The sequence below is a fragment of the Thunnus maccoyii genome, chromosome 14 (genome assembly GCF_910596095.1).
Source record: "Thunnus maccoyii chromosome 14, fThuMac1.1, whole genome shotgun sequence".
In the NCBI taxonomy this organism is placed as follows: Eukaryota; Metazoa; Chordata; class Actinopteri; order Scombriformes; family Scombridae; genus Thunnus; species Thunnus maccoyii.
The window spans coordinates 838,605-859,298 of record NC_056546.1 but is presented as its reverse complement, the minus strand read 5'-3'; the positions used below and the strand labels follow the sequence as shown (position 1 = coordinate 859,298).

General features: G+C 40.5%; 3 protein-coding genes across 3 annotated transcripts in view; 1 reads left to right on the top strand and 2 right to left on the bottom strand.

Moving 5' to 3' along the window:
* The window catches only part of LOC121911176, a 374,983-nt gene that overhangs the window by 20,970 nt on the left and 333,319 nt on the right, over nucleotides 1-20,694 (bottom strand). The gene's annotated exons all lie outside the window — the stretch shown is intronic.
* The window catches only part of LOC121912100 (NACHT, LRR and PYD domains-containing protein 12-like), a 42,877-nt gene that overhangs the window by 18,322 nt on the left and 3,861 nt on the right, over nucleotides 1-20,694 (top strand). Inside the window, exons 5-6 of the mRNA XM_042434181.1 lie at nucleotides 8,423-8,596; nucleotides 19,381-19,551. Coding sequence (XP_042290115.1) covers nucleotides 8,423-8,596; nucleotides 19,381-19,551 — 345 coding nt within the window. The remainder of the gene's footprint in view (nucleotides 1-8,422; nucleotides 8,597-19,380; nucleotides 19,552-20,694) is intronic.
* On the bottom strand, nucleotides 2,123-8,357 carry LOC121911178. Its single transcript, XM_042432422.1, has one exon. The coding sequence runs from the start codon at nucleotides 7,607-7,609 to the stop codon at nucleotides 2,678-2,680; it is 4,932 nt and encodes a 1,643-aa protein (XP_042288356.1). The 5' UTR covers nucleotides 7,610-8,357; the 3' UTR covers nucleotides 2,123-2,677.

Below are 20,694 nucleotides of genomic sequence, written 5' to 3'. Positions count from 1 at the left end.
TTGTGTCTTGCCACCTGTTCCCTGTTGTCTAATTAGTTCAGTTTGTATTTAAGTCCAGTTTTCAGTTCAGTCTTTGTAGAGTGGTCTGTTCTGTTCAGTAAGTCTATTCTGTTGTGTCCAGTTCTGTCCTGTCGTGTTTGCTGCTCAGTCGACTTTTGTATTTTGTTCTTCTCAGCTCAGCCTGCTTTTGTTTTTGCCTGCCAGTCTTTGAAATAAAGACCGTTTTCTTCAGCTTTGCTTTCCGGTCTCTGCATTTGGGTCCACCTGCTCAGCAATCTGTGACACAAACTTCTCTGTGGAGCCTTAAGAGGCCCTACATCCATATAGTTGTTAAGTTAATCAACACAGTTATTCTGTTTATTTCTAGTATTTATTAGATTTTACAGTTTTTCCTTCTATTTATCTTCCTTTGGGTGATGGAGGCGTCATTCAAACCTGGTAAAACAAATGAAGGACTTTAGAGGTTGTGGTTGAGGTTTCATTACAGCAGAATTTTATCACAACATATATCAGTATTTTACAGTTATCAGTGAATGCAGTAAAGTTATTATAATGGTTAATGGTTTCTGGGCCATTTCCTAGTGAGCACTGGGGATCATCAAACTGATTCAGTAATGTCAGACATACAACAATATGTAAAGTTTGCTAACATTAACCAACATTAGCCTCCGTAAACTACTGGTCATTCAAGACAAAACCCCTGAGTGTGTTGAACCAAGCAATGGTGCCTTTTATTTCTCATGTATTCAACTTTTTATTTTAAAGAGGGAAGTTGTGTTACATAGTCTTGTTTTAAAGTCTTTCTTATATTCTCTTGGTCACAGAAAGAAACGTGTAGTGACTACTATCCATGAAAAAAGCTGCTAAGAGGCCAAGTAGGCTCATAATTGTGACATGTTCATACAAATCCATACTGAAGTCCAGATGTGTTTTATTCTGTTTAATAATGAAAACAAAAAAAACACTGAAAAGAGTTGTTGTACTGGAATAAATAAAGCAAGACTAAATTATACCTGATGTGATGTGACAGTCAACAGAAAATATGGGAGGCCTGCTAACCCTCTTTGTCTCTCTGTTCCTGCCGCCATACAGGTGAACAGGTAAATAATGTGGAACCAAACCCATGTGCCAATTACCTGTGACAGAACATGTGCAGCCTAAATAAATAAACAACACAGGCTAAATACACATTTTGTCTCCTACAAAACTACAAAACAGAAAGGTAGAATTCAGACTGTTTAAAGAGATCTTATACACATTAAAGGTCAATGTTATATTTTAATACTGATACTCTGATAACATCTTTCTGATGACATCATGTTGAAAATAATTCAACCTTATTGGTTTAATTGTGTTTGTGCTGAATCAGTTTTTAGATTCTCAGAAAAGAATGTTGACAACTAAACATCATGTAGTCATCTGTCATGCACATCTAAATATTTAATTACATTCATATTTAATTATGTACAGCTCCAATAATGTGAAGCCATTTGTTTTATTTGTGTTTGTCAACAGTCACTAAATTTTGCTGCTTATGGATGTAAACCTGACAGCAGCAGGTAGCAAAGAGAGATGATCTTTCTCAACTGTAACTGTTCACTGAGCTGAACTGAGTAAAAATATCCTGCAGTCAAATTAAAAATAGTGGACAGTAAAAATGGTTTTCTAATCAAGATGCCTCATGCTGACTTTGTGGAGACAGACATGGGATCAGATCACACAGACAGACTGAACACATTATGGAAGCCTCAATGTAAATCCATTTTCTCTCCCTTCATCTGCAAGATTAAAGCAAAACAAAGATTAAAAGTCTGCAGGTATGAGAGAGAGTGATGAGAATTATTGTTTCATTCAAGCACAGTGAGATGTGATTAGCTGAACTAGGAGTGCTCTGGTAGCCTACTGGTGAAGATACATGTCATATAACCTCAATGTCATTTCCTGTCTCTCTCTCTCCTCTTGTTTCCTGTTATCACTCAACTGTCGCCTTTCATTAAAGAAATAAAATGCCTCAATTTTTTTTTTATTAAAAAGAGATTAACTGAACCACTGATGTGAAGAGCAAATGTTAATCAAAATAGGGAAAGTCAAACTGTTTCATCATCAAATGTGTAATGGCAATTTTCATTTTTTGATGTCCTTTCTTTTCCTGTTTTTCCGGTTTACCATTACTACACAGGTAGGTTAAGTTAGGAGTGATCTTACGCAGATTCAAGAACAGATTTTCCAGTCCGTTGGCTGCCGTTTAGTTTGTTGTTTTAGTCTTTGTACATGACATGAACATACCGGGTTTCTATCCTGCCAGCTGTAGTGTGCGTCTGTTCCCGATCTGGTAAGAACTGTATGTGCTCCACCTGCCTGTGCCTTCCGTTTCCTGTCACCTATGCCCCTAAATATACAACCCTGTGCATCTCATGACCGCCACCCAGTGTCCAAAATAATACTGCAAGTTATAACTAAACAAATGACATGCCAACAATCAACATAAATGGCTCCTACATACCGGCCCCTAATTGTTTTAAGTATATAACAAAACAATTACCAATAAATAATAAAAAAGGTGCCATATCCATTATACATTACATATACAATTTTCAAAAAATGCATCTATGTGTTGGCATTAATCTTCTTTACTGATTCTTCAATCTTCCTTTTTTTTTTCTTTTTTTCTTGCCGTTTAGGTCTCGGCTTCTTGGAGCAGACATATCTTTGTTATTGGTCTTTCCAAGATGCTGCTCTTTGTCTGAAGTCGAACTGTGCGCACAAGTCCTTGTGCATCTGGTTTAGTTTCCAGTATTCTGCCCATTAGCCATGAGCCTCGTGGTGCAGTAGAATCAACCACCACAACAATGTCACCTGGAGCAAAGCTTCTTTTCACCTTTGACCACCGTTGTCGTTCTTGGATAAGAGGTAAGTATTCCTGTGTCCACCGTTTCCAAAAGAGATCTGCCATGTATTGCACTTGTCTCCATCTGCGTTTGATGTACAAGTCTTCTTTTACAAAGAGTCCAGGTGGTAGTATTGGCTTAGACTTCAACAGAAGAAGATGGTTTGGTGTGAGTGCTTCCAGATCCATTGGATCATTAGCAGAGATTGCAGATTCCAAGTGAGGTTTTGGCCATTCTCTGTCTGGCTTACAGAGAAAATCTGGTCCCTGGATCCATCTTTTGCAGCTCAAGAAGCGGTCTGCTGTTAGTCCTCTTGAGGCTTCATCTGCAGGATTTTCCTTTGTGTTAACATATCTCCATTGTGATACATCAGTAGCATCCCTTATAAAAGAGGTCCTGTTTGCTACAAATGTTTGGAAGCGTTTGGTTTCGTTGTTGATGTATTTAAGCACCGTTGTGCTATCGGTCCAGAAGATGGATTTGTCCAGTTGAAGCTGTAATTCCTTTCGCAGCATTGTGTCAACTTTGACAGCTAGGACTGCAGCTGTGAGCTCCATTCGGGGAGTCGTTATTTGTTTCAATGGTGCCACTCTGGATTTTCCTATTATGAATGCAACATGCGCTTCTCTGTTATAGTTTTCCAGTCTTATATATGAGGCAGTACCATAGCCACTTTCACTGGCATCTGAAAAGTGGTGTAGCTGTGCAAATCTGATTTGACCAAAGCTTGTGGGCTTCATGCACCGGTCTACTTTAAACTCTGCCATCTTGTTAAGGTCTGCTAGCCATCCTGTCCACCGATGCAAGAAGGTTTGGGGTATGTTTTCATCCCATCCAAGTTTTCTCTTACAGAGCTCCTGCATAATCAGTTTGGCTGGCAGAGTAAATGGTGCTACAAATCCTAAAGGATCGTATATAGAGCCGACTACGGACAAGATGCCACGTCTGGTGTATGGTCGTTCCTGTGCAGCAATTTTGAACTTGAAGACATCTGTTTCAACACACCAGTGCAATCCCAGGGCTCTTTCCATTGGCAGATTGTCTTTGTCCAAGTCCAACTCCTTAGTCTCTTTGGTTCGGTTTTCTTGGGGAATGGATGCCAATACAGCACGGCTGTTGCTGATCCACTTTGACAGCATGAATCCTCCCATTTTGCAGAGAGCAGTCAGGTCTCTTACTATTTGAACTGCTTCCTGTTCCGAAGGCAGGGATTTCAAACAATCATCTACATAGAAGTTGTTCTTTACTGTGTTTGTCACCTCTGATGGAAAGTGACCTTTGTTGTCATCAGCAGTCTTCCTTAATGCAAAGTTTGCACAACTTGGTGACGACACGGCTCCAAAGAGATGTACTTTCATCCGGTATTCAACAAGATCTTGCTGCACATCACCATCGGGCCACCACAGGAATCGCAGATAGTCAACATGCTTTTCTGATACTCTGACTTGATGAAACATTGCTTTAATGTCAGCCATCAAAGCAACCGGCTCTTGTCTGAATCTGATGAGAACTCCAATGAGTGAGTTGGTAAGGTCTGGACCCTGCAGCAATTGGCAGTTAAGTGATGTTCCTTTAAAGACTGCACCACAGTCAAACACTATCCTTAAGGTTCCTTTCTTTGAGTGATACACTCCGTGATGTGGGATGTACCAGAGTTCTCCATCGCTTCGATTCAGCTGGTCGACTGGTACCACTTCAGCATAACCATTGACAATCATTTCTGTGAGGAAAGATTTATATTCATCATGAAATTTCTTATTCTTGGCAAACTTGCGTTTCAGGCTCTGGATGCGCTGCACTGCAATGCAACGGTTATTTGGCATGCTGGGCTTTTCTTGTGTGAAAGGTAAGTCTAGGCAGTAGTGTCCATCTGTCACTTTTGCTGAGCGATTCACAATGTCCAAGAATTTTACATCTTCCCTAGACATTTCCTCTGTTTCCTTGCTGGTTCCTTCACTGAAGTCATGATTGTACTGTTTGACCAGTAGCTCCTCCAAGTTTACAATGGATATTCGATTGACAGCAGCAGCAGGGCAGCCATTTTCATCCCTTATGCTTTTGTCTCCTCTCAGGGGACCATAGATGACCCACCCCAGTAGGGTCCTCACAGCATATGGTCCATCCCCTTGGCTGTTGACCAGCTCCCAAGGTTCCAATACCTTTGAAGCATTTGTCCCGATGAGTAGGTCAATGCCAGAGTCTATTTCATGAATCATGATATCCTTCAAGTAAGGCCATTGTGTCAGATCTTCTTGTCTGGGAATGTTGAGCTGGGAAACAGGCATGGTTTTATGTGTGAACACATCAGATATTTGAATGAAATAGTCTTTGTCCAGACTAGATATTTCCAAACCTGAGATATGATGACTGGTCACAGGCTTCACTTGGTTCATGGTACGTAAAAGAATATTGGTCCTTTGCCCTGTTATGTTCAGCCTTCTCATCAAGCTTTCTGTGCAAAAGGTAGATGTACTTCCATGATCCAAAAATGCATATGTTTGCAACACTGTGTCCCCCTTTTGGCTCTTTACTTGTACTGGTACAATGGAAAAGGTACAGTTTTCATCACCGGCCCCAATATGCCCACATGTATGAGGTGAGAGAACAGCATTACTCCCAGTTGCTTTTTCACTCTGTTCTGTATGTTCTGTTTTTTTTCCTTTGTCCTTTTGTTCAATGTGAAGTATTTCAGGATGATTTTGGTTGCACACATCACAAGTCAAACGACTCTTGCAGTCTTTGCTCATGTGTCCTATTTTTAAACATCCAAAACAGACTCCCTTCTCCTTTAAGAAGCCTATTTTTTCTCTGTGCATCTTCTTCCTGATCTGTGGACACCGCCCCAATGTGTGACCACTCTTGTTGCAGAACAAACAAGAACTTTGAAAATTGGTAGTAGGTACATTTCCTTTCATTCCATTTGTTGTCAAATTTTCTTGTACTGATGTTTTTACAGGTGTTACAGCTGTTGCAAAACTGCTTCCTCTAGGTCTTGACTTTTCTCTTGTTTTAGTAGAGCTTTTGACAGTTGCAGCTGGCTTAGCATCCTGAATGTTTCCAAAAAGTGGATCTGATAGTATTTTCACTTGTCTCTCTATGAAGTCTACCAGGTCAGAAAATCTAGCTCGATGTCCACGCTGCTCCTGTAACTGACATGCTCTACTTCTCCACTTGTCTCTGAGCCTGTAAGGCAGTTTCAGAAGGATGGTCTTCATACTGGAAGCAACATTCATTTCCTCCATATAGGTGAGATGTTCCATTGCAGTGCAACAACCTCTAAGGAACAGTGAGAATGCTTGCAATGCTTCCACATCCTCTGATTTGATCACTGACCAGGCAAATGCTTTGTCCATATATGCAGTGGCAATCTTATGTTCATTACCAAAATGTTCTTTGAGCAGATCTTTTGCTCTTTGATAGCCCTGGGCTGGGGGCAGATGTTGACAGCTGCGGACTAAGTCTTTTGGAAGCCCTCTTGTATATTGCTCTAGGAAATGCAAGCAGTCACTGTAGTCATCACACTTTTTTTCAACTCCTCTCTCAAATGCCCTGCGGAAAACGTCGTACTGTAAAGGATCACCATCATAAACAGGAATGACTCTTGGTGGTAAAGTAGAAGAGAGACTTTGTTGAGCCAGGAGAGCAGTGATGTCATTTTGCCTCTGTATTAGGTTACACATATCAACTTGATTGCCATCATTCAATACAGGGGGTGTAGTGCGAACATACCCCTGCATACGACTCTGTACATTTTGCCTTTGAGGAGAATATTGTATTAGATGGGTTGTATCATGAGGTCGAACAGATGGTCCGTGAGCTGTTTCTTTTGGTCTAACAACCTGTTGCTGGGAAGAAGAGTTAGTTTCAATCAACACATTCTGTCTTTGCTGCACTTGATCTGGTAGATATTCATTTGTGTGTGGATTTAATTTAGCTGATGTTTCATTTTGAGCAGTTCCTTTTCTCAAATAAGAGTTCATCCCATCAGAAACTCTAGAGCTGCTTCTTGATCCCAAGGCCTCAAGTATGTTGATTTTTGCATTGGTTGCTGCCAGTTCAGTTTCTAGTTCCAGTTGCTCTTTCTTTCTTTTCAATTGTTCTTCTTGTGCCTCAAGCTCATGTTTTTTCTTCAGGGCAGCAACACGTTCCATGAGAGCAGCCTTTTCTGCCTGAGCTTTAATGCAAGCAGAGGATGTTGAAGATGCACGTGATGAAGAACTGGATTTGTGCTTTGATTTAGGTTTTGAGGCATTTGAAACACTGTCATCAGGTCCAATGTCATCTGAATTTACTACACTTCGTAGTATGACACTTTCAGCAATGGAGTGTGCAATTTGCTGTCCAGCCTCAGGTAACCACACCTTTACATTTTGTATACACCCTTTAAAGATTTCCATTTTTCGTTGAAACCACTGATTTTGCTTTTCAAGTTCATCTTCAGGCAGTGGTAAATTCACCAGTGATTCATGGTTTTCCTTGGCTTCATCACAGAGCTTGATTAATTGAAACAAATTAGATTGTACTTCTCTTGCATTTTCCTTTAATTTCATGAGCTCTTTCAGCATTTCCATCAACTTGTTAGCTTGTTTACATTTTCTGTTTCGTGTCTTTTGACAATTTGCAATGAACAATTCCAAGCCTTTGGCAGTGTGTTTGATAACCCTTTTTTCCTTTTCAACATCGTCATCTTGTGACTGAGCATCAGACTTAACAACAGACATATTTGTTCACTGTCTCTTTAAGACTTGTTGACGAAAGCCGTATGCTGCCGGCACAATGTTTCAAACAGCTGATCGATGTGCGATCGTAGCTTTCAGTCTTCAGTCCACCAACTCCATTATAATAGCCGTCTTCCAATACGGCTTCGCATATAGCTTCTCCAATAAAGCTTAATGCTTGCATGTACTCACTCAGTTTGCGGTTTTCAATCACCGTCAGGTAAGCGCAGGTGACGAAGATGTCCACCTGGTTTGGAAATGGCGGCGTCCTCTTTGTTGTTCCGCGTGACAATGCTCAGTCCGTCCGAATGACTCACGAGCTCCAATTTCACTCGAAGAGCGAGTTCTTACTTAGGTGTAATGGCAATTTTCATTTTTTGATGTCCTTTCTTTTCCTGTTTTTCCGGTTTACCATTACTACACAGGTAGGTTAAGTTAGGAGTGATCTTACGCAGATTCAAGAACAGATTTTCCAGTCCGTTGGCTGCCGTTTAGTTTGTTGTTTTAGTCTTTGTACATGACATGAACATACCGGGTTTCTATCCTGCCAGCTGTAGTGTGCGTCTGTTCCCGATCTGGTAAGAACTGTATGTGCTCCACCTGCCTGTGCCTTCCGTTTCCTGTCACCTATGCCCCTAAATATACAACCCTGTGCATCTCATGACCGCCACCCAGTGTCCAAAATAATACTGCAAGTTATAACTAAACAAATGACATGCCAACAATCAACATAAATGGCTCCTACAAAATGTATGAAGTAAATATAAAGTTTCCTCTTTCATGATAACATATGATGTCATATATGTGTCATTACAGACTTTCTGGCTGTGGACTCTCAGAGACTCACGTGGAAGTTGTGGCCTCAGCTCTGAAGTCCAACCCCTCCCATTTGAGAGAGCTGGACCTGAGCTGGAACAACCTCAACGACGGCTCAAAGATGAAGCTGTGTGCTGGACTGGAGAGTCCAAACTGTAAACTGGAGACTCTGAGGTCAGTTCACTGGCTGTAGCTTTGATAGTTTTTTTTCTATATATTCAATTAGGGCAGGGCGATATGGCCAAAAAATAAAATCTACGATTTTTTCACACCACACCCAATTTATGATTTAAATTTAGTTTTTCTTAAAAACAAACTACAAAAGACAAAGGAATTATTCTTTTTTTATTTTAACTATAAAAATGATTATCAACAACATAGAAATAGAAATAGAAATTTTCCCGTTTTAAACAACCTTCATGGCCATTTGAGTACAGATTTCACATTTATGAGGTGCACTTGAATGCACCATGAAGTCTGTCGGCGCCTGCTCGCTTTACCATACAAAGCAATGTAGACATGAAATCAACATGACAGCAGTTTTCCAGCCCTTCTTCTCGTAGTTTGGGTAAATGATTCCTCTAATGTTTCCTGCTTTTTAGGAGGTGTGTTAGGGCTGCTACTGTCTTAAGCATCGTCCTAAACCATAAATTCAAATTAATTGATAAAATCGATGTATCGCCCAGCTCTATATTCAATTCAAATCCTTCACTGAAGTTTCAAATGTTTGGTTCATACATTTTCAGGATTTGCCTGAGCACAAATCTGTCGAATGTTTTCAGGAATTCAAAATCCACACATATCAAGTATCTTTGTGTTTCTTCAGTGTTTCCTTGCTGAGCTGCAGTGGAGGGATCGTAACTCAAAGAGGGAATTTTGTACTAAATAGTCTGTAACTTTGAGTCAGACAAATCAAGTAGGCGTCTACCAGACTGTCAAAGCCTCATATTAGCTTCAGCTGAACTAATGAACTCATTTCCTCCAGTGTAGCTGTGTTAGGAAGAGACCACTTCACAGTCAGTATGGACAGGAGGAATGATTACTGCCACCAATAACATGTTTTAATTACACATACCTACTAAACAGGGTAGGAATTTCACGGGGGCTATGAGGACCATGCCCCTTCAGTTTGGCCTCATGCACCTCAAATAAAACACACTGCCCCAGTTGATTTTGGTGTTTTCTCCTCTGCCTCTTTCCTGTCAATATGGTTTGTAGACACCAGTGTCTTTTGTTGAGATTCTGAATTCTTATTGGGCAAAATCAAGTGAAACACTGCACACATAACCAGCAGTGGGTTTGATTTTGATCCTGATATGAACCGCTGGAAAACTGGGCTATTTATGACAATAGTTTGACACAAATCTTGCACCGGCCAACGAGGAGACTTAATTAAACTCATCCTGATGTGCTGCAAAGCTGTGACTGAGTTTTCTGGAGAGTCCACACTGTAGACTGGAGACCCTGGGGTCAGACACCATTTTTTACCTTTGTGCTGAGATTAATATGATGTGACAGTTGTGGTGACATTAAACTGCAGACATAACGCTGATATTATGCTGATCCACACTGAGGATCTTAATGGGAAAGTCTGTTTTCTTCTTCAGTGGTTTAGTCCATTGACTGTGTCAGAGCAATGTTGAGCTGCACATTTAAAACCTTCATATAACAAGAAAAATCTACACTGGATAATTCACTCTGAACCTCTGAAACACTGTTTTTGTCTTTTATATTTGACAGTTTTTAACCTGCATCCTGTTGGGTTCAGGTGTTTGGAGTTTCCATCTTCCAAACTTTAGAGCTGGACAAAAAAATAGATTTTTCCATTAATCGTGATTCTTATTTGAATGATCAATAATCGATTCGAACTCTGATTCCTTCGTCCGTCTCATGAAAGCGGCTCCAGTCCAGGCACGTGTGAAGGGGGGGCGGAGGGTGCTCAAGCACCTGCCCCTTTGCCCCTTGATGTCCAAAGTGCCCTTTTGTCCAGGCATATTTATTTTTATTTTTATTTATTTATTCAATTGATATTTTTTTTGTGAAGGCTTGCATGGCTCTTTAAGAAGAACAATTAATAATTAATAATAATTTAGCTATAAATAAAATGACCGTCATGACTGCTGCCGTCAGTCACATGATGACCTTTCACCTGAGGTCAACCATGACGTGCCTTAACAGTAGTAACTGAGTTGCTGCGGCAACCAGGGACGTTCAGCGGGAGAAATAACAATGATTTGGGATTTCATTTCGCTCTAAAAAGGGAGAACTTCAGCTGCCGGACAGCGGGGTTTGCAGCGGTGTTATGTGCACGTTGTTTGGTGTATTTTACAAGACGTACTGACGTGAACGTGCACGTTTGTTGTACAGCCTGTTCAGTTAGCCGCCAGCTAACAACAGTCTGCTGCTTTTCATTACGCTATGTATGTTATGTGTTCATTGATTGGTCAGCTGATCTGACCGGACAGTAAACAGTCGGCTGTTGTAGTAATACAGCAGACCAGCAAAACTACCTGTGGGACAGGAATCACGTCACCAACAGCAGCTGATCATATTTATTGATAAAATGAAAATGACTGAATCATGAATGAATCACAAAAAACACTCTTGTGACTTTCTTTTCTTTTCTCCATAAGCTAAAAGGCTTCTCCTTTCTTCTTGTCCGTTTCAGTGCGTCTGCTATAAAATCATCATGTCAGATTTTCACAAACTAAATAAGCAACATTTAATTTAGACATATTCTGCAGGCTACAGCTGTTTAAATTGCTCCTTTATGTCGGTTCTGTTCGTTCAGTAATTAACGGGTTTAAATTGTCTATTTGTGTCTTATTCTGTGACAGCCAGACGCTGCTATAGATCTATAACCAAATGATAAAACATTGGAGCAGTTATGAGATGTTTTCCTTCCAGCAATCACTATGTATAAATTATTAAGTAACAGTGTAAAGTCTTAATTAATTGTATGAATGGATTTTCGGTTTAAACTTTAGAGTTTAAACTGTTACTTAATAAGTTCTACATATTTAAAGCTGACTTCTACATATTTGACAGTTGAGGTGCTGTGGGTCATGAGTAGTTGTGTCTCCTCAATATGACGCTGGAGAGAGCGAGGACCATAGACTGTAGGGCGAGGACGTCCCGTTTGGTGAATCAAATTCTTCCGTCCTCGTGAAGAGACAGAAGTGAGGGAAGTGACATGTTAGCGTAATGAAAAGCAGCGTATGACGGCAGCAACCTCCCCAGCAACCCCCTCAACAGCAACTGTACTATGTTCCCTGTCAGGTAGAACATGTGTGCCTCAGGTCACACTGGTGATGCTCAACATACTATGAAGTGATGATTATGAGGTAGAAATGTATCACTGTGGTTTTTAGTACCATGGCTGATCTGCATAACAGCTACAGTTCATATGGCTGTAAGAAGTGATGGAGGTAAATAACACTGACAGCTCTGTCTGCTGTACAGTTTGATGTGTCATTACATTCAGTTTATGAATGTTTCTGTCCTTGTTTTTGTTTTGAAATGATGTAAACTTTTTTGTGAGAGATGTGCACAGATAAGTGAATGTTTGGATTGCTACGTGTGTAGTCATCTTGGTGTTTATTATTGCTGTTATAATGACAGGCAATAATTTCAAATATCATTTTCATGTTGGGGTTACACAGTCAGGAACACTTGAGATGCTATTTGATAGTTGAGATGAGACAGCTGAGTGTGATTTTTGTGCTGCTGAATAAAACTGCTGTGACTTTAAATTGATTCTAAAATGAAGTCTGTTTGTTAACTAAAAGAACAAGTTACTGCCAACAGAACACACACACAGACACAGTAGAGAGAGAATCATAGTCTCCCTCCGATATCATCAGGTGGGGACAATGATATAATATGATACGATTTGTTGTAAGATTCCATGTTATATTCTGTTTGAATAAGGGTTGCTATAATTCAACAGGTTATGCTGTAGGTGGTGTCAGTGTATGGTGTTTAAAAGTCTTCTTCCATGTGCCCCTTTTTAACTTTGAGCACCTGCCCCTCTAAAGGTCTCTGCACGGCCCTGCTCCAGTCTGCCTGCTGGCTTCAGCACGGAGGGTTTGCTTGTTCTGAAACCTGCGTAGCACGAGTGGGCGGTGCTTTGTTGGTCCGTGTTAACAGTAACAGTCGTCTCCGTGTATCATACAAGCATTCAGTGTTCAAACAGAAAACAACACGAGCGCTCCAAGAAGCTACAACAGAAACTGTGGTAGGAAGCCGGTCTGAGCCACTAACAGCTGTAAAGTGATGAAAGTCTGTGTAAATGATGCTGTTAATGTATTATGTTAATGTATTTGGTCGACCTGTAAACGGCAGCTTGAAACAGGCTCATGTTGCTAATGTTGGCTTTACCTTTGTAAAGCGTCTTTGAGTATCCTGAAAAGTGCTCTATAAGTTTATGTATTATTATCATTATTATTATTATTATTTGCCTACATGCTAATTTGATAGTATTAGCTGGTAGCCCACAGGGACTAGGAAACATTTCACAAGGTTAGATATTGACCATGGGTAGATTATGGGTAGACTGTTAAAGTAGGGCTGTGAATGTAGGATAAAAGCTGAAGCATGTAGTAGAGTTAACGATAACGTTGGAGGAAATGTGATGCTACCAAGCGGACCAATCACAGTTGTTGTGGTCTGTGTCGCTGCGACGTGTCGTTACTTTTCTGGGGACGTCAGGCTACGGCGTAGGGAGCGCAGCTATGTCGTACGCAGAAGTATAAATCAAACTATATCCTACTGCAGATCACAATACTGTTAAACTTTTGACAGTATCTTCTCCTAGTGTTTGTTAGCACGGCGCTTGTTTACTTCTGGACTGCTCTCCTCTGTGACGCTGCGTGTTGCTTTTAAACGCTCCGGGCAGCACTTAGGCAGATTGTTCCCATCCGGTTTGCTTTCTGAATATTCTGTTTGTCAGAGGATTCTTGCCATTACTTTATTTATTTATTTATTTTCATTTCCTCTAGATTCCAATATTTTCTAGACCAGAGGTTTTCAAAGTGGGAGGCGGGCCTCCCCAGGGGGGCTCCAAACAGTTTCAGGGGAGGTTCAGTAAATGGAAGTGAAAAAATATTACATTAATTATTACATCAGTTATCAAAAGGAGATCACATAGAATAGCCTAAATGTGTGTGATTTGGTTAAAGAGAGAGTTCAGAGATTCAGTAGTTTTGGGGAATTTTACTGTTTTTCCCAATTTCCCAGAGTCAGAAACTAATAAAAGCCTTCAGACAGACCTTTATGTATTTGGTGTAGTCTGAAGTTTGTCAAACAGCAATATCAGGCTATCATGGATCAATTGTTGAGTGTCTATGGGATCAAATAACGTAATCATGATCCCATAGCCATCCAGGAATTGAGAGAAACTAAGCAAGTAAATTTGGGGGGGGCAAGCTTTGTCTGAGGGGAGGCCAACAGTCTCAGACTGTTCTAGAAAATTCCAGTCTGACTCGACACTTTCTGTCAGTCCACATCGCTGCAGACTTTGCCTGAGGGAATTACCCACAGTTGTGATGTTAAATCAGCGTTAAATACGGGGTTACCAGGGGAAGCCCTGAAGCATTCAAGAAAAAACTGTAAACAAACTGGCACATGGGTGTTCAGCCTGGCATACTGGGTAAACTGGTACACCTACATTTACAAAGAAACACGACACTAACAAGGACTCAGGTTGGTACATAAAAAACACATGAAATCAGAGGAATGCAAGCAGAGGTTATATTACACACCCAGTTTATTCATCAACCATTTTATTTAAGTTTTGCTTAATGATGCTGTTTTGACAAAAATGAGTAAATTAATTATATGACAGTCGCCTCTTGTCCACTCTGTAAGGAAAGAGCCTGGAAGACGTTCAGATCAGGCAGTTGGTCCCTGACTTTACTGTCGTGCACATGATTATTTTATGGGTTGGATAATACCTGTGTGTTCAATACTTTATTTAATGTATTATGTGCTTTATGAGCGAGTGGTTTTACTATTTTTGCCTTTTTCTGTTTTTGTTTCAGTGAGCTCACTAAGACAAATTCCAATCAATCATGTTGATATGGTGATCAAGTATTGAATCTTGAATTTTAAGTGCCTTGGCTGAGAAGGAAGTAAAAATTGTAAAATAAAAAGTCCCAAACCCACAACTGTATGTAACATATTTTGGTGTCGTCAAGGTAACGTGATATGTCACAAAGTGCTGTCCCTTTCCTATTTAAACCATGTTGAGTCTCTGCAGCCTCTCACACTCAAGCACTTACCAGGTGACGTCAGTTAAGTGTGTGAGGGTTCAGGGTTCAAGGTTTAGGGGGGACATTGGGATTTGGGCCTTTGAGTCTGTGGACTCGCTGCAGTTTACGGGACTGTCGTGACTCGGGATGGTCAGCTGACTCTGGCTGTCTCATAGGCAGAGGAGGTCCATCAGGGCCTTCAGGACCTTCTCTGCAGGACCTACCATTTTTGAAAGGTGTAATTTTTAGTTCATAAAATATTACAAATTAGTTATTATTAACATTATAATTCATTATAATGTTTTTGTTAAAATAGTTTTATTTAATTAGTTATTAAAATTATGTATGTGATTTTTAAAAATAATTTTGTTTGATTTCAGTTACTATCATAAGCATAAACCCAGTATTTGGAGCTGGAACTGGATGTGTCTGCCTGTGCTTCTCCATACGGCTCTCAGGACCTGCTGGATCCTTGGTTGCAGGCTCCGCTCATAGAAAACATACATGGCATAAATATAATGACAACAATATTAACCAATCAAAATGTGATTTGTGGTGACTGGGACACCCCCAGGTGACGTCATCATATCAACCAGTAAGCGCAGGTATTTCTTCGTGCTGTGGGGCACGCGGGGCTCACGCGGGGCTCACGCGGGCAGCCATTACAGGAAGAAACGGAGGATGAATTATGTTTTGAAGTGGCTGGTGAGTCCTGCTGTATTAATTATCTATAGAGTTGATTAAGATTGTTGTTTACTGCTGTGAGAAATATGGCCTAATTTCTATCTTTCAGAAAATCTTTCCTTTATTGTTGGCTGATAGTTGAGCATCATGACTGAACGTTTAGCATCGGAAGACCAGGTTGGCAGTTTAGCTAATGCATGTGTGGGAGAAATAACGAGGTTAGCATAGTTTCAGCTTGTTGAGCCGGTGCTTTGAGTACATGAGTTAACAGATGTCAGAAGGTGATTTTATAATGGATTTATTTTTAATGACGTAGTTTTTATATTGTTTAGATGTTAGTTGTTGGTGATGAGTGCACTTCAGCCCCTTTTACACAGCCCGTTCAAAGCGGGAATACTGCGCCTGTAATCCGCCTCACTGTTCTGTGTGACCATAGACTGTATATAAAAATAATAATATAATACATAATATAATCTTTATATACAGTCTATGTGTGTGACAGCCGGCACGGCGGGACCGGGAGCTGACGCTGTTGTTAAGCCCGTATTCAGACCACATCAGGCGGCTTACAGCTGCAGGGTTGAGGAGGTGTGTGGGGATGCAGGTGTGTTTGTGCTCTCTCTTTTTTTAAATGAGTCTGGAAGCCGAAAGAAAAGTCTAACTTAACTTTTAACGTCGTCAAACGAAGAGAAATGTCCTCCGCTTGTCCTTGTAACGTCTTTGTATTTATGGCAGAGTTTCCTGCTCTGATCAGTCTGATCTCCGTCACGTCTCTGAATCCGGAACGCCGGTATGCTGTGTGAAAGCACACGGAGGCGGCTTATGTCACTGTAAACAAGCAAAGGATCCTCTTTATGGCTATAAAGCAGGTTCTCTGTATAAAAGAGGCGTGTGTGTGTGTGTGTGTGTGTGTGTGTGTGTGTGTGTGTGTGTGTGTGTGTGTGTGTGTGTGTGTGTGTGAGTGTGACCTCACGGTCCGCTACTGCTCGTAGGGGATCATCTAGAGATCACATCTACAAGAGGAACAGACTGACCAAAGACTCCACACTGATCTAAGTTCTCAGTGTGTGTTTGTTAACGAGATATTATCTCTGACTATGAGATGTGAAATGTGTGCAGATTCTACTGTATTCAGTCTGTCTCTACCTGCGGGGAGCTAACGCCAGCCAGCAGCTGTCTGCAGGTATCACACTGATGTCAACACAAATACAAACAGTGCAGATGAACTAATGAGCAGACTTTCAGTTTCTGCTGTCTGTGCTCAGAGTGATACAGTTGTAACAGCAGGTACTGACAGTCCATGTGTTGCATTATGGGATAGCATTTATGTTTTTTAAATGTGCATAATGATGAAGCCCTTGCTAGTGATGCAGGTCTTTATTGTTCGTGCTCAACTGTTTTGCACATGTAGGCCTAATAAATAAAGATGTCACGTTTGAGTCTTTTTGCATTTTTACTTGTGTTTGGCTGCACAACATGAGTTTGTATAGATGGAGTCACTGGTGGAGCCATGTGGCCCTGAGCAATGGAGCAAGTGGTGCAAATGCATCCCCATTATTCATTTAGGGAATTAGAATGGATTCAGACTGGATCTGGACTGGGGGGCGCGGCAGCAGCAGGACGCCGCCGGGGAGCGGATGAAGAGCTCCGCTCTGCTGGCGCAGCCTCAGGCCTCGCTGCCTCAGCTGTCCGGGCTGGACACATGGCGGGAATACAGTGGCATAGTCAACCGGGAGAGTAAGTTTAAATGACTTCATCTCCATGAAAGAAAGAAGAAGACGTCAGATAACGTGAGTCAGATACAGCTTCTCTCTCTCTGTCTCTTTGGTCTCTAATTTCATCTCTGATAGTTAAATGTCTCTGTGTGGCTGTTGTGTGAATTTATCTCCTTAACCAGAATGCAGCAGAGATCATATAATGTGTTGTAGGTAGTTTGCTTGTTGAAGTTACAGTGAGCTGTCTGGACTCACTCATTCATGTGGAATTGATCCAGTTTTTAATTGAGTGGTTGTTCAGTCACCTGTTGATGTTGTGTGATTAGTGAATGAGTGTGCAGGAGGTCTGGCTGCTTGTTGTGACAATGTCTTAATCTGAGCCGTATATGAGTAATAAGTTTAAAGTAACTAGAATAACATGTTAACATGTCAGCTTTGTAGACTATATTTTGTATGTGGTGCATATAGATCAGAGTGTGTAAGTCATGTATTTGATACATGCATTAATACTTTCTGATGTGAACCTTCACTTTCAGATCTGTGAATGTTTTAGTGTTCAGTTGTGATTGTATTTATTTATTGGGACAGTTCTGTACAGGTTTTAACATAAATGATGCACCAGAGTTAGCTCAAAGCTAATTTACATCCTCAGTCCCCCACAATCAAAACATACAACAGCACAACAACAAACAGTAGAAAGCAAAAAACACACAGAATACAAAATACAAAATACAAAATACAAAGCTACACACAACAGCACATCACATACACCCACAATGTCAACTAGAAATTAATAATGTAAACTTGTCACATTAAAAGCCAGACTACCTGCACTAATGAGAAGACTGTAGATGGAGTTTAGACTCAGTGGTCACACAGCTGATTGGTCTTTAGTAGATTTTTTAATTTGGTTTTGAATGTATTGATGGAACTGCAGCTCTTCATATCATCAGGTAGGACGTTCACTGAGTTGTGGCTTTCACAGAGAAAGCTGACTGTCCAGATGCAGTGTGATGAAATGGTCCAATCTGGTATAGAGGATCTTCTGGAGGATCTAATAGAACTTACTGAGGGAGTGAACACAAAGTCACATAGTGGAGGAGGACAAACCATTGAACATGTTATAAACCAGGCTTTCTAGTGTTCAGCACTGATCTGTTCCTGTATCATACTATAAGCTTTGTGGTACTTTATATATTTCTGTATATTAAGAAAATACATAAGAAACGTGTAAATCATGTGATATGTTGTTTTTGATGAGAACATAAATCTGTTGTCACATCAGAACAATACAATCAATTTGAAGTTAACTTTGTTTAACTTTGTTGGTAAAATGACACATGTGAACCACTGCAGGGATAAAATGAGCTCTTCTTTATTTAGAAACAATATGAATAAATTAATGCTGTGTGATTTCACCACTGATCTGTTCCTGTATCAGATTATAAACTTTGTGCTGTTTAACAACTGAACCTAATTTATGTTCATACATAACTTACATCCATCAAGTTAATTTTCTTTTTTCCACATTTTAATTTTTACTGTACAAAGTTTAATGTGTAGTTATAAAAGATGACTGATTCTTAAAGAAAGTGTAGAAAATGTCCACTGTTAGTTGTTAAAGTCAATTAATGTTTATAATTTTTAATTATCACACTCACACACACACACGCACATACACACACACACTCAGATACGCACACACACACACACACACACACACACACGCACAGACACTCACTCACTCACACACACACACACACAAACACACACTCACTCACACACACACACACTCGCACAAACACACACTCACTCACACACACACACACACTCGCACAAACACACACTCACTCACACACACACACAAACACACACTCACTCACTCGTACACACTCACTCACTCACACACACATACACACTCACACACTCACATACGCACACACACATACACACTCACATACACGTACAGACACTCACACACACACTCACTCACTCACTCACACACACACACACACACACACACACTCAAAGGGACTCAGAGATCAATGCAGGTGTTTAAAGTATGAATATAGTGTTTTTATGAATCAGCGTTGACATGAATAGGTGTCTGAATGTTGAGAACTCTTCTTCTTTTGTTTGTATTTGACAGTTTTTAACCTGCATCCTGTTGGGTTCAGCTGTTTGGAGTTTCCATTTTCTAAACTTCTACATTCTAAACCTTCTTCAGCTCTGAACAGATTATGAAACATTGAATGATTTCAAGCAGGAACTTTTTCTTCTAAAGTGACGTCATTTATTCTTTATTCAGATTGTGGCGCTGCAGTTTGTCAGAGACCAGCTGTGATTCTCTGGGCTCAGCTCTGAAGTCCAACCCCTCCCATCTGAGAGAGCTGAATCTGGGAGGAAACAACTTGTCTTCAGGATTGAAGCTGCTGTGTGATTTTCTGGAGAGTCCACACTGTAGACTGGAGACTCTGGAGTCAGTTCACTGACTGTCTGTTACTATTGTTGATCTTAATGTTTAACAACTGAACCTAATTTATGTTCATACATAACTTACATCCATCAAGTTAATTTTCTTTTTTCCACATTTTAATTTTTACTGTACAAAGTTTAATGTGTAGTTATAAAAGATGACTGATTCTTAAAGAAAGTGTAGAAAATGTCCACTGTTAGTTGTTAAAGTCAATTAATGTTTATAATTTTTGGTAAAGAGTCACATCTGTATACAGAAGATCCTCTCAACTAATATCTGTTTTAAACTGATCAAGTTTACTTGCTGAAGGAGAAATATTTCTTTATTATATTCTTTAATGTGTTTTAATGAATAATGTCTGATCACTGATATTGATCCTTCAGAACACACACACTCACACACACTGACTCACACACATACATACACACTCACACACACATACACACACACACTCACACACTCACACACAAACACACACACATGCATTCACACAAACACACACACACATACATTCACACACACTTACTCTCACACACACTCACTCACACGCACAGACACACACTCACACACTCACTCACTCACACAAACACACACACTCACTCACACACACACACACACACTCACACACACACACACACTCTCACACACACACACACACACACACACTCACACAAACACACACACTCACACTCACACAAACACACACACTCATTCACTCACTCACTCTCACACACACACACACACTTACACTCACACACACACACTTACACACACACACACGCACTCACACACACACACAGACACACACTCACTCACACACACACACACACACACTCACACAAACACACACACTCACACTCACACAAACACACACACTCATTCACTCACTCACTCTCACACACACACACACACTTACACTCACACACACACACTTACACACACACACACGCACTCACACACACACACAGACACACACTCACTCACTCACTCACTCACACACTCACTCACACACAAACACACACTCACTCACACACACACTCGCACAAACACACACACACTCACACACAAATACACACTCACTCACACACACATTCACTCACTCATACACACTCACATACACACTCACATAGGCACATACACATACGC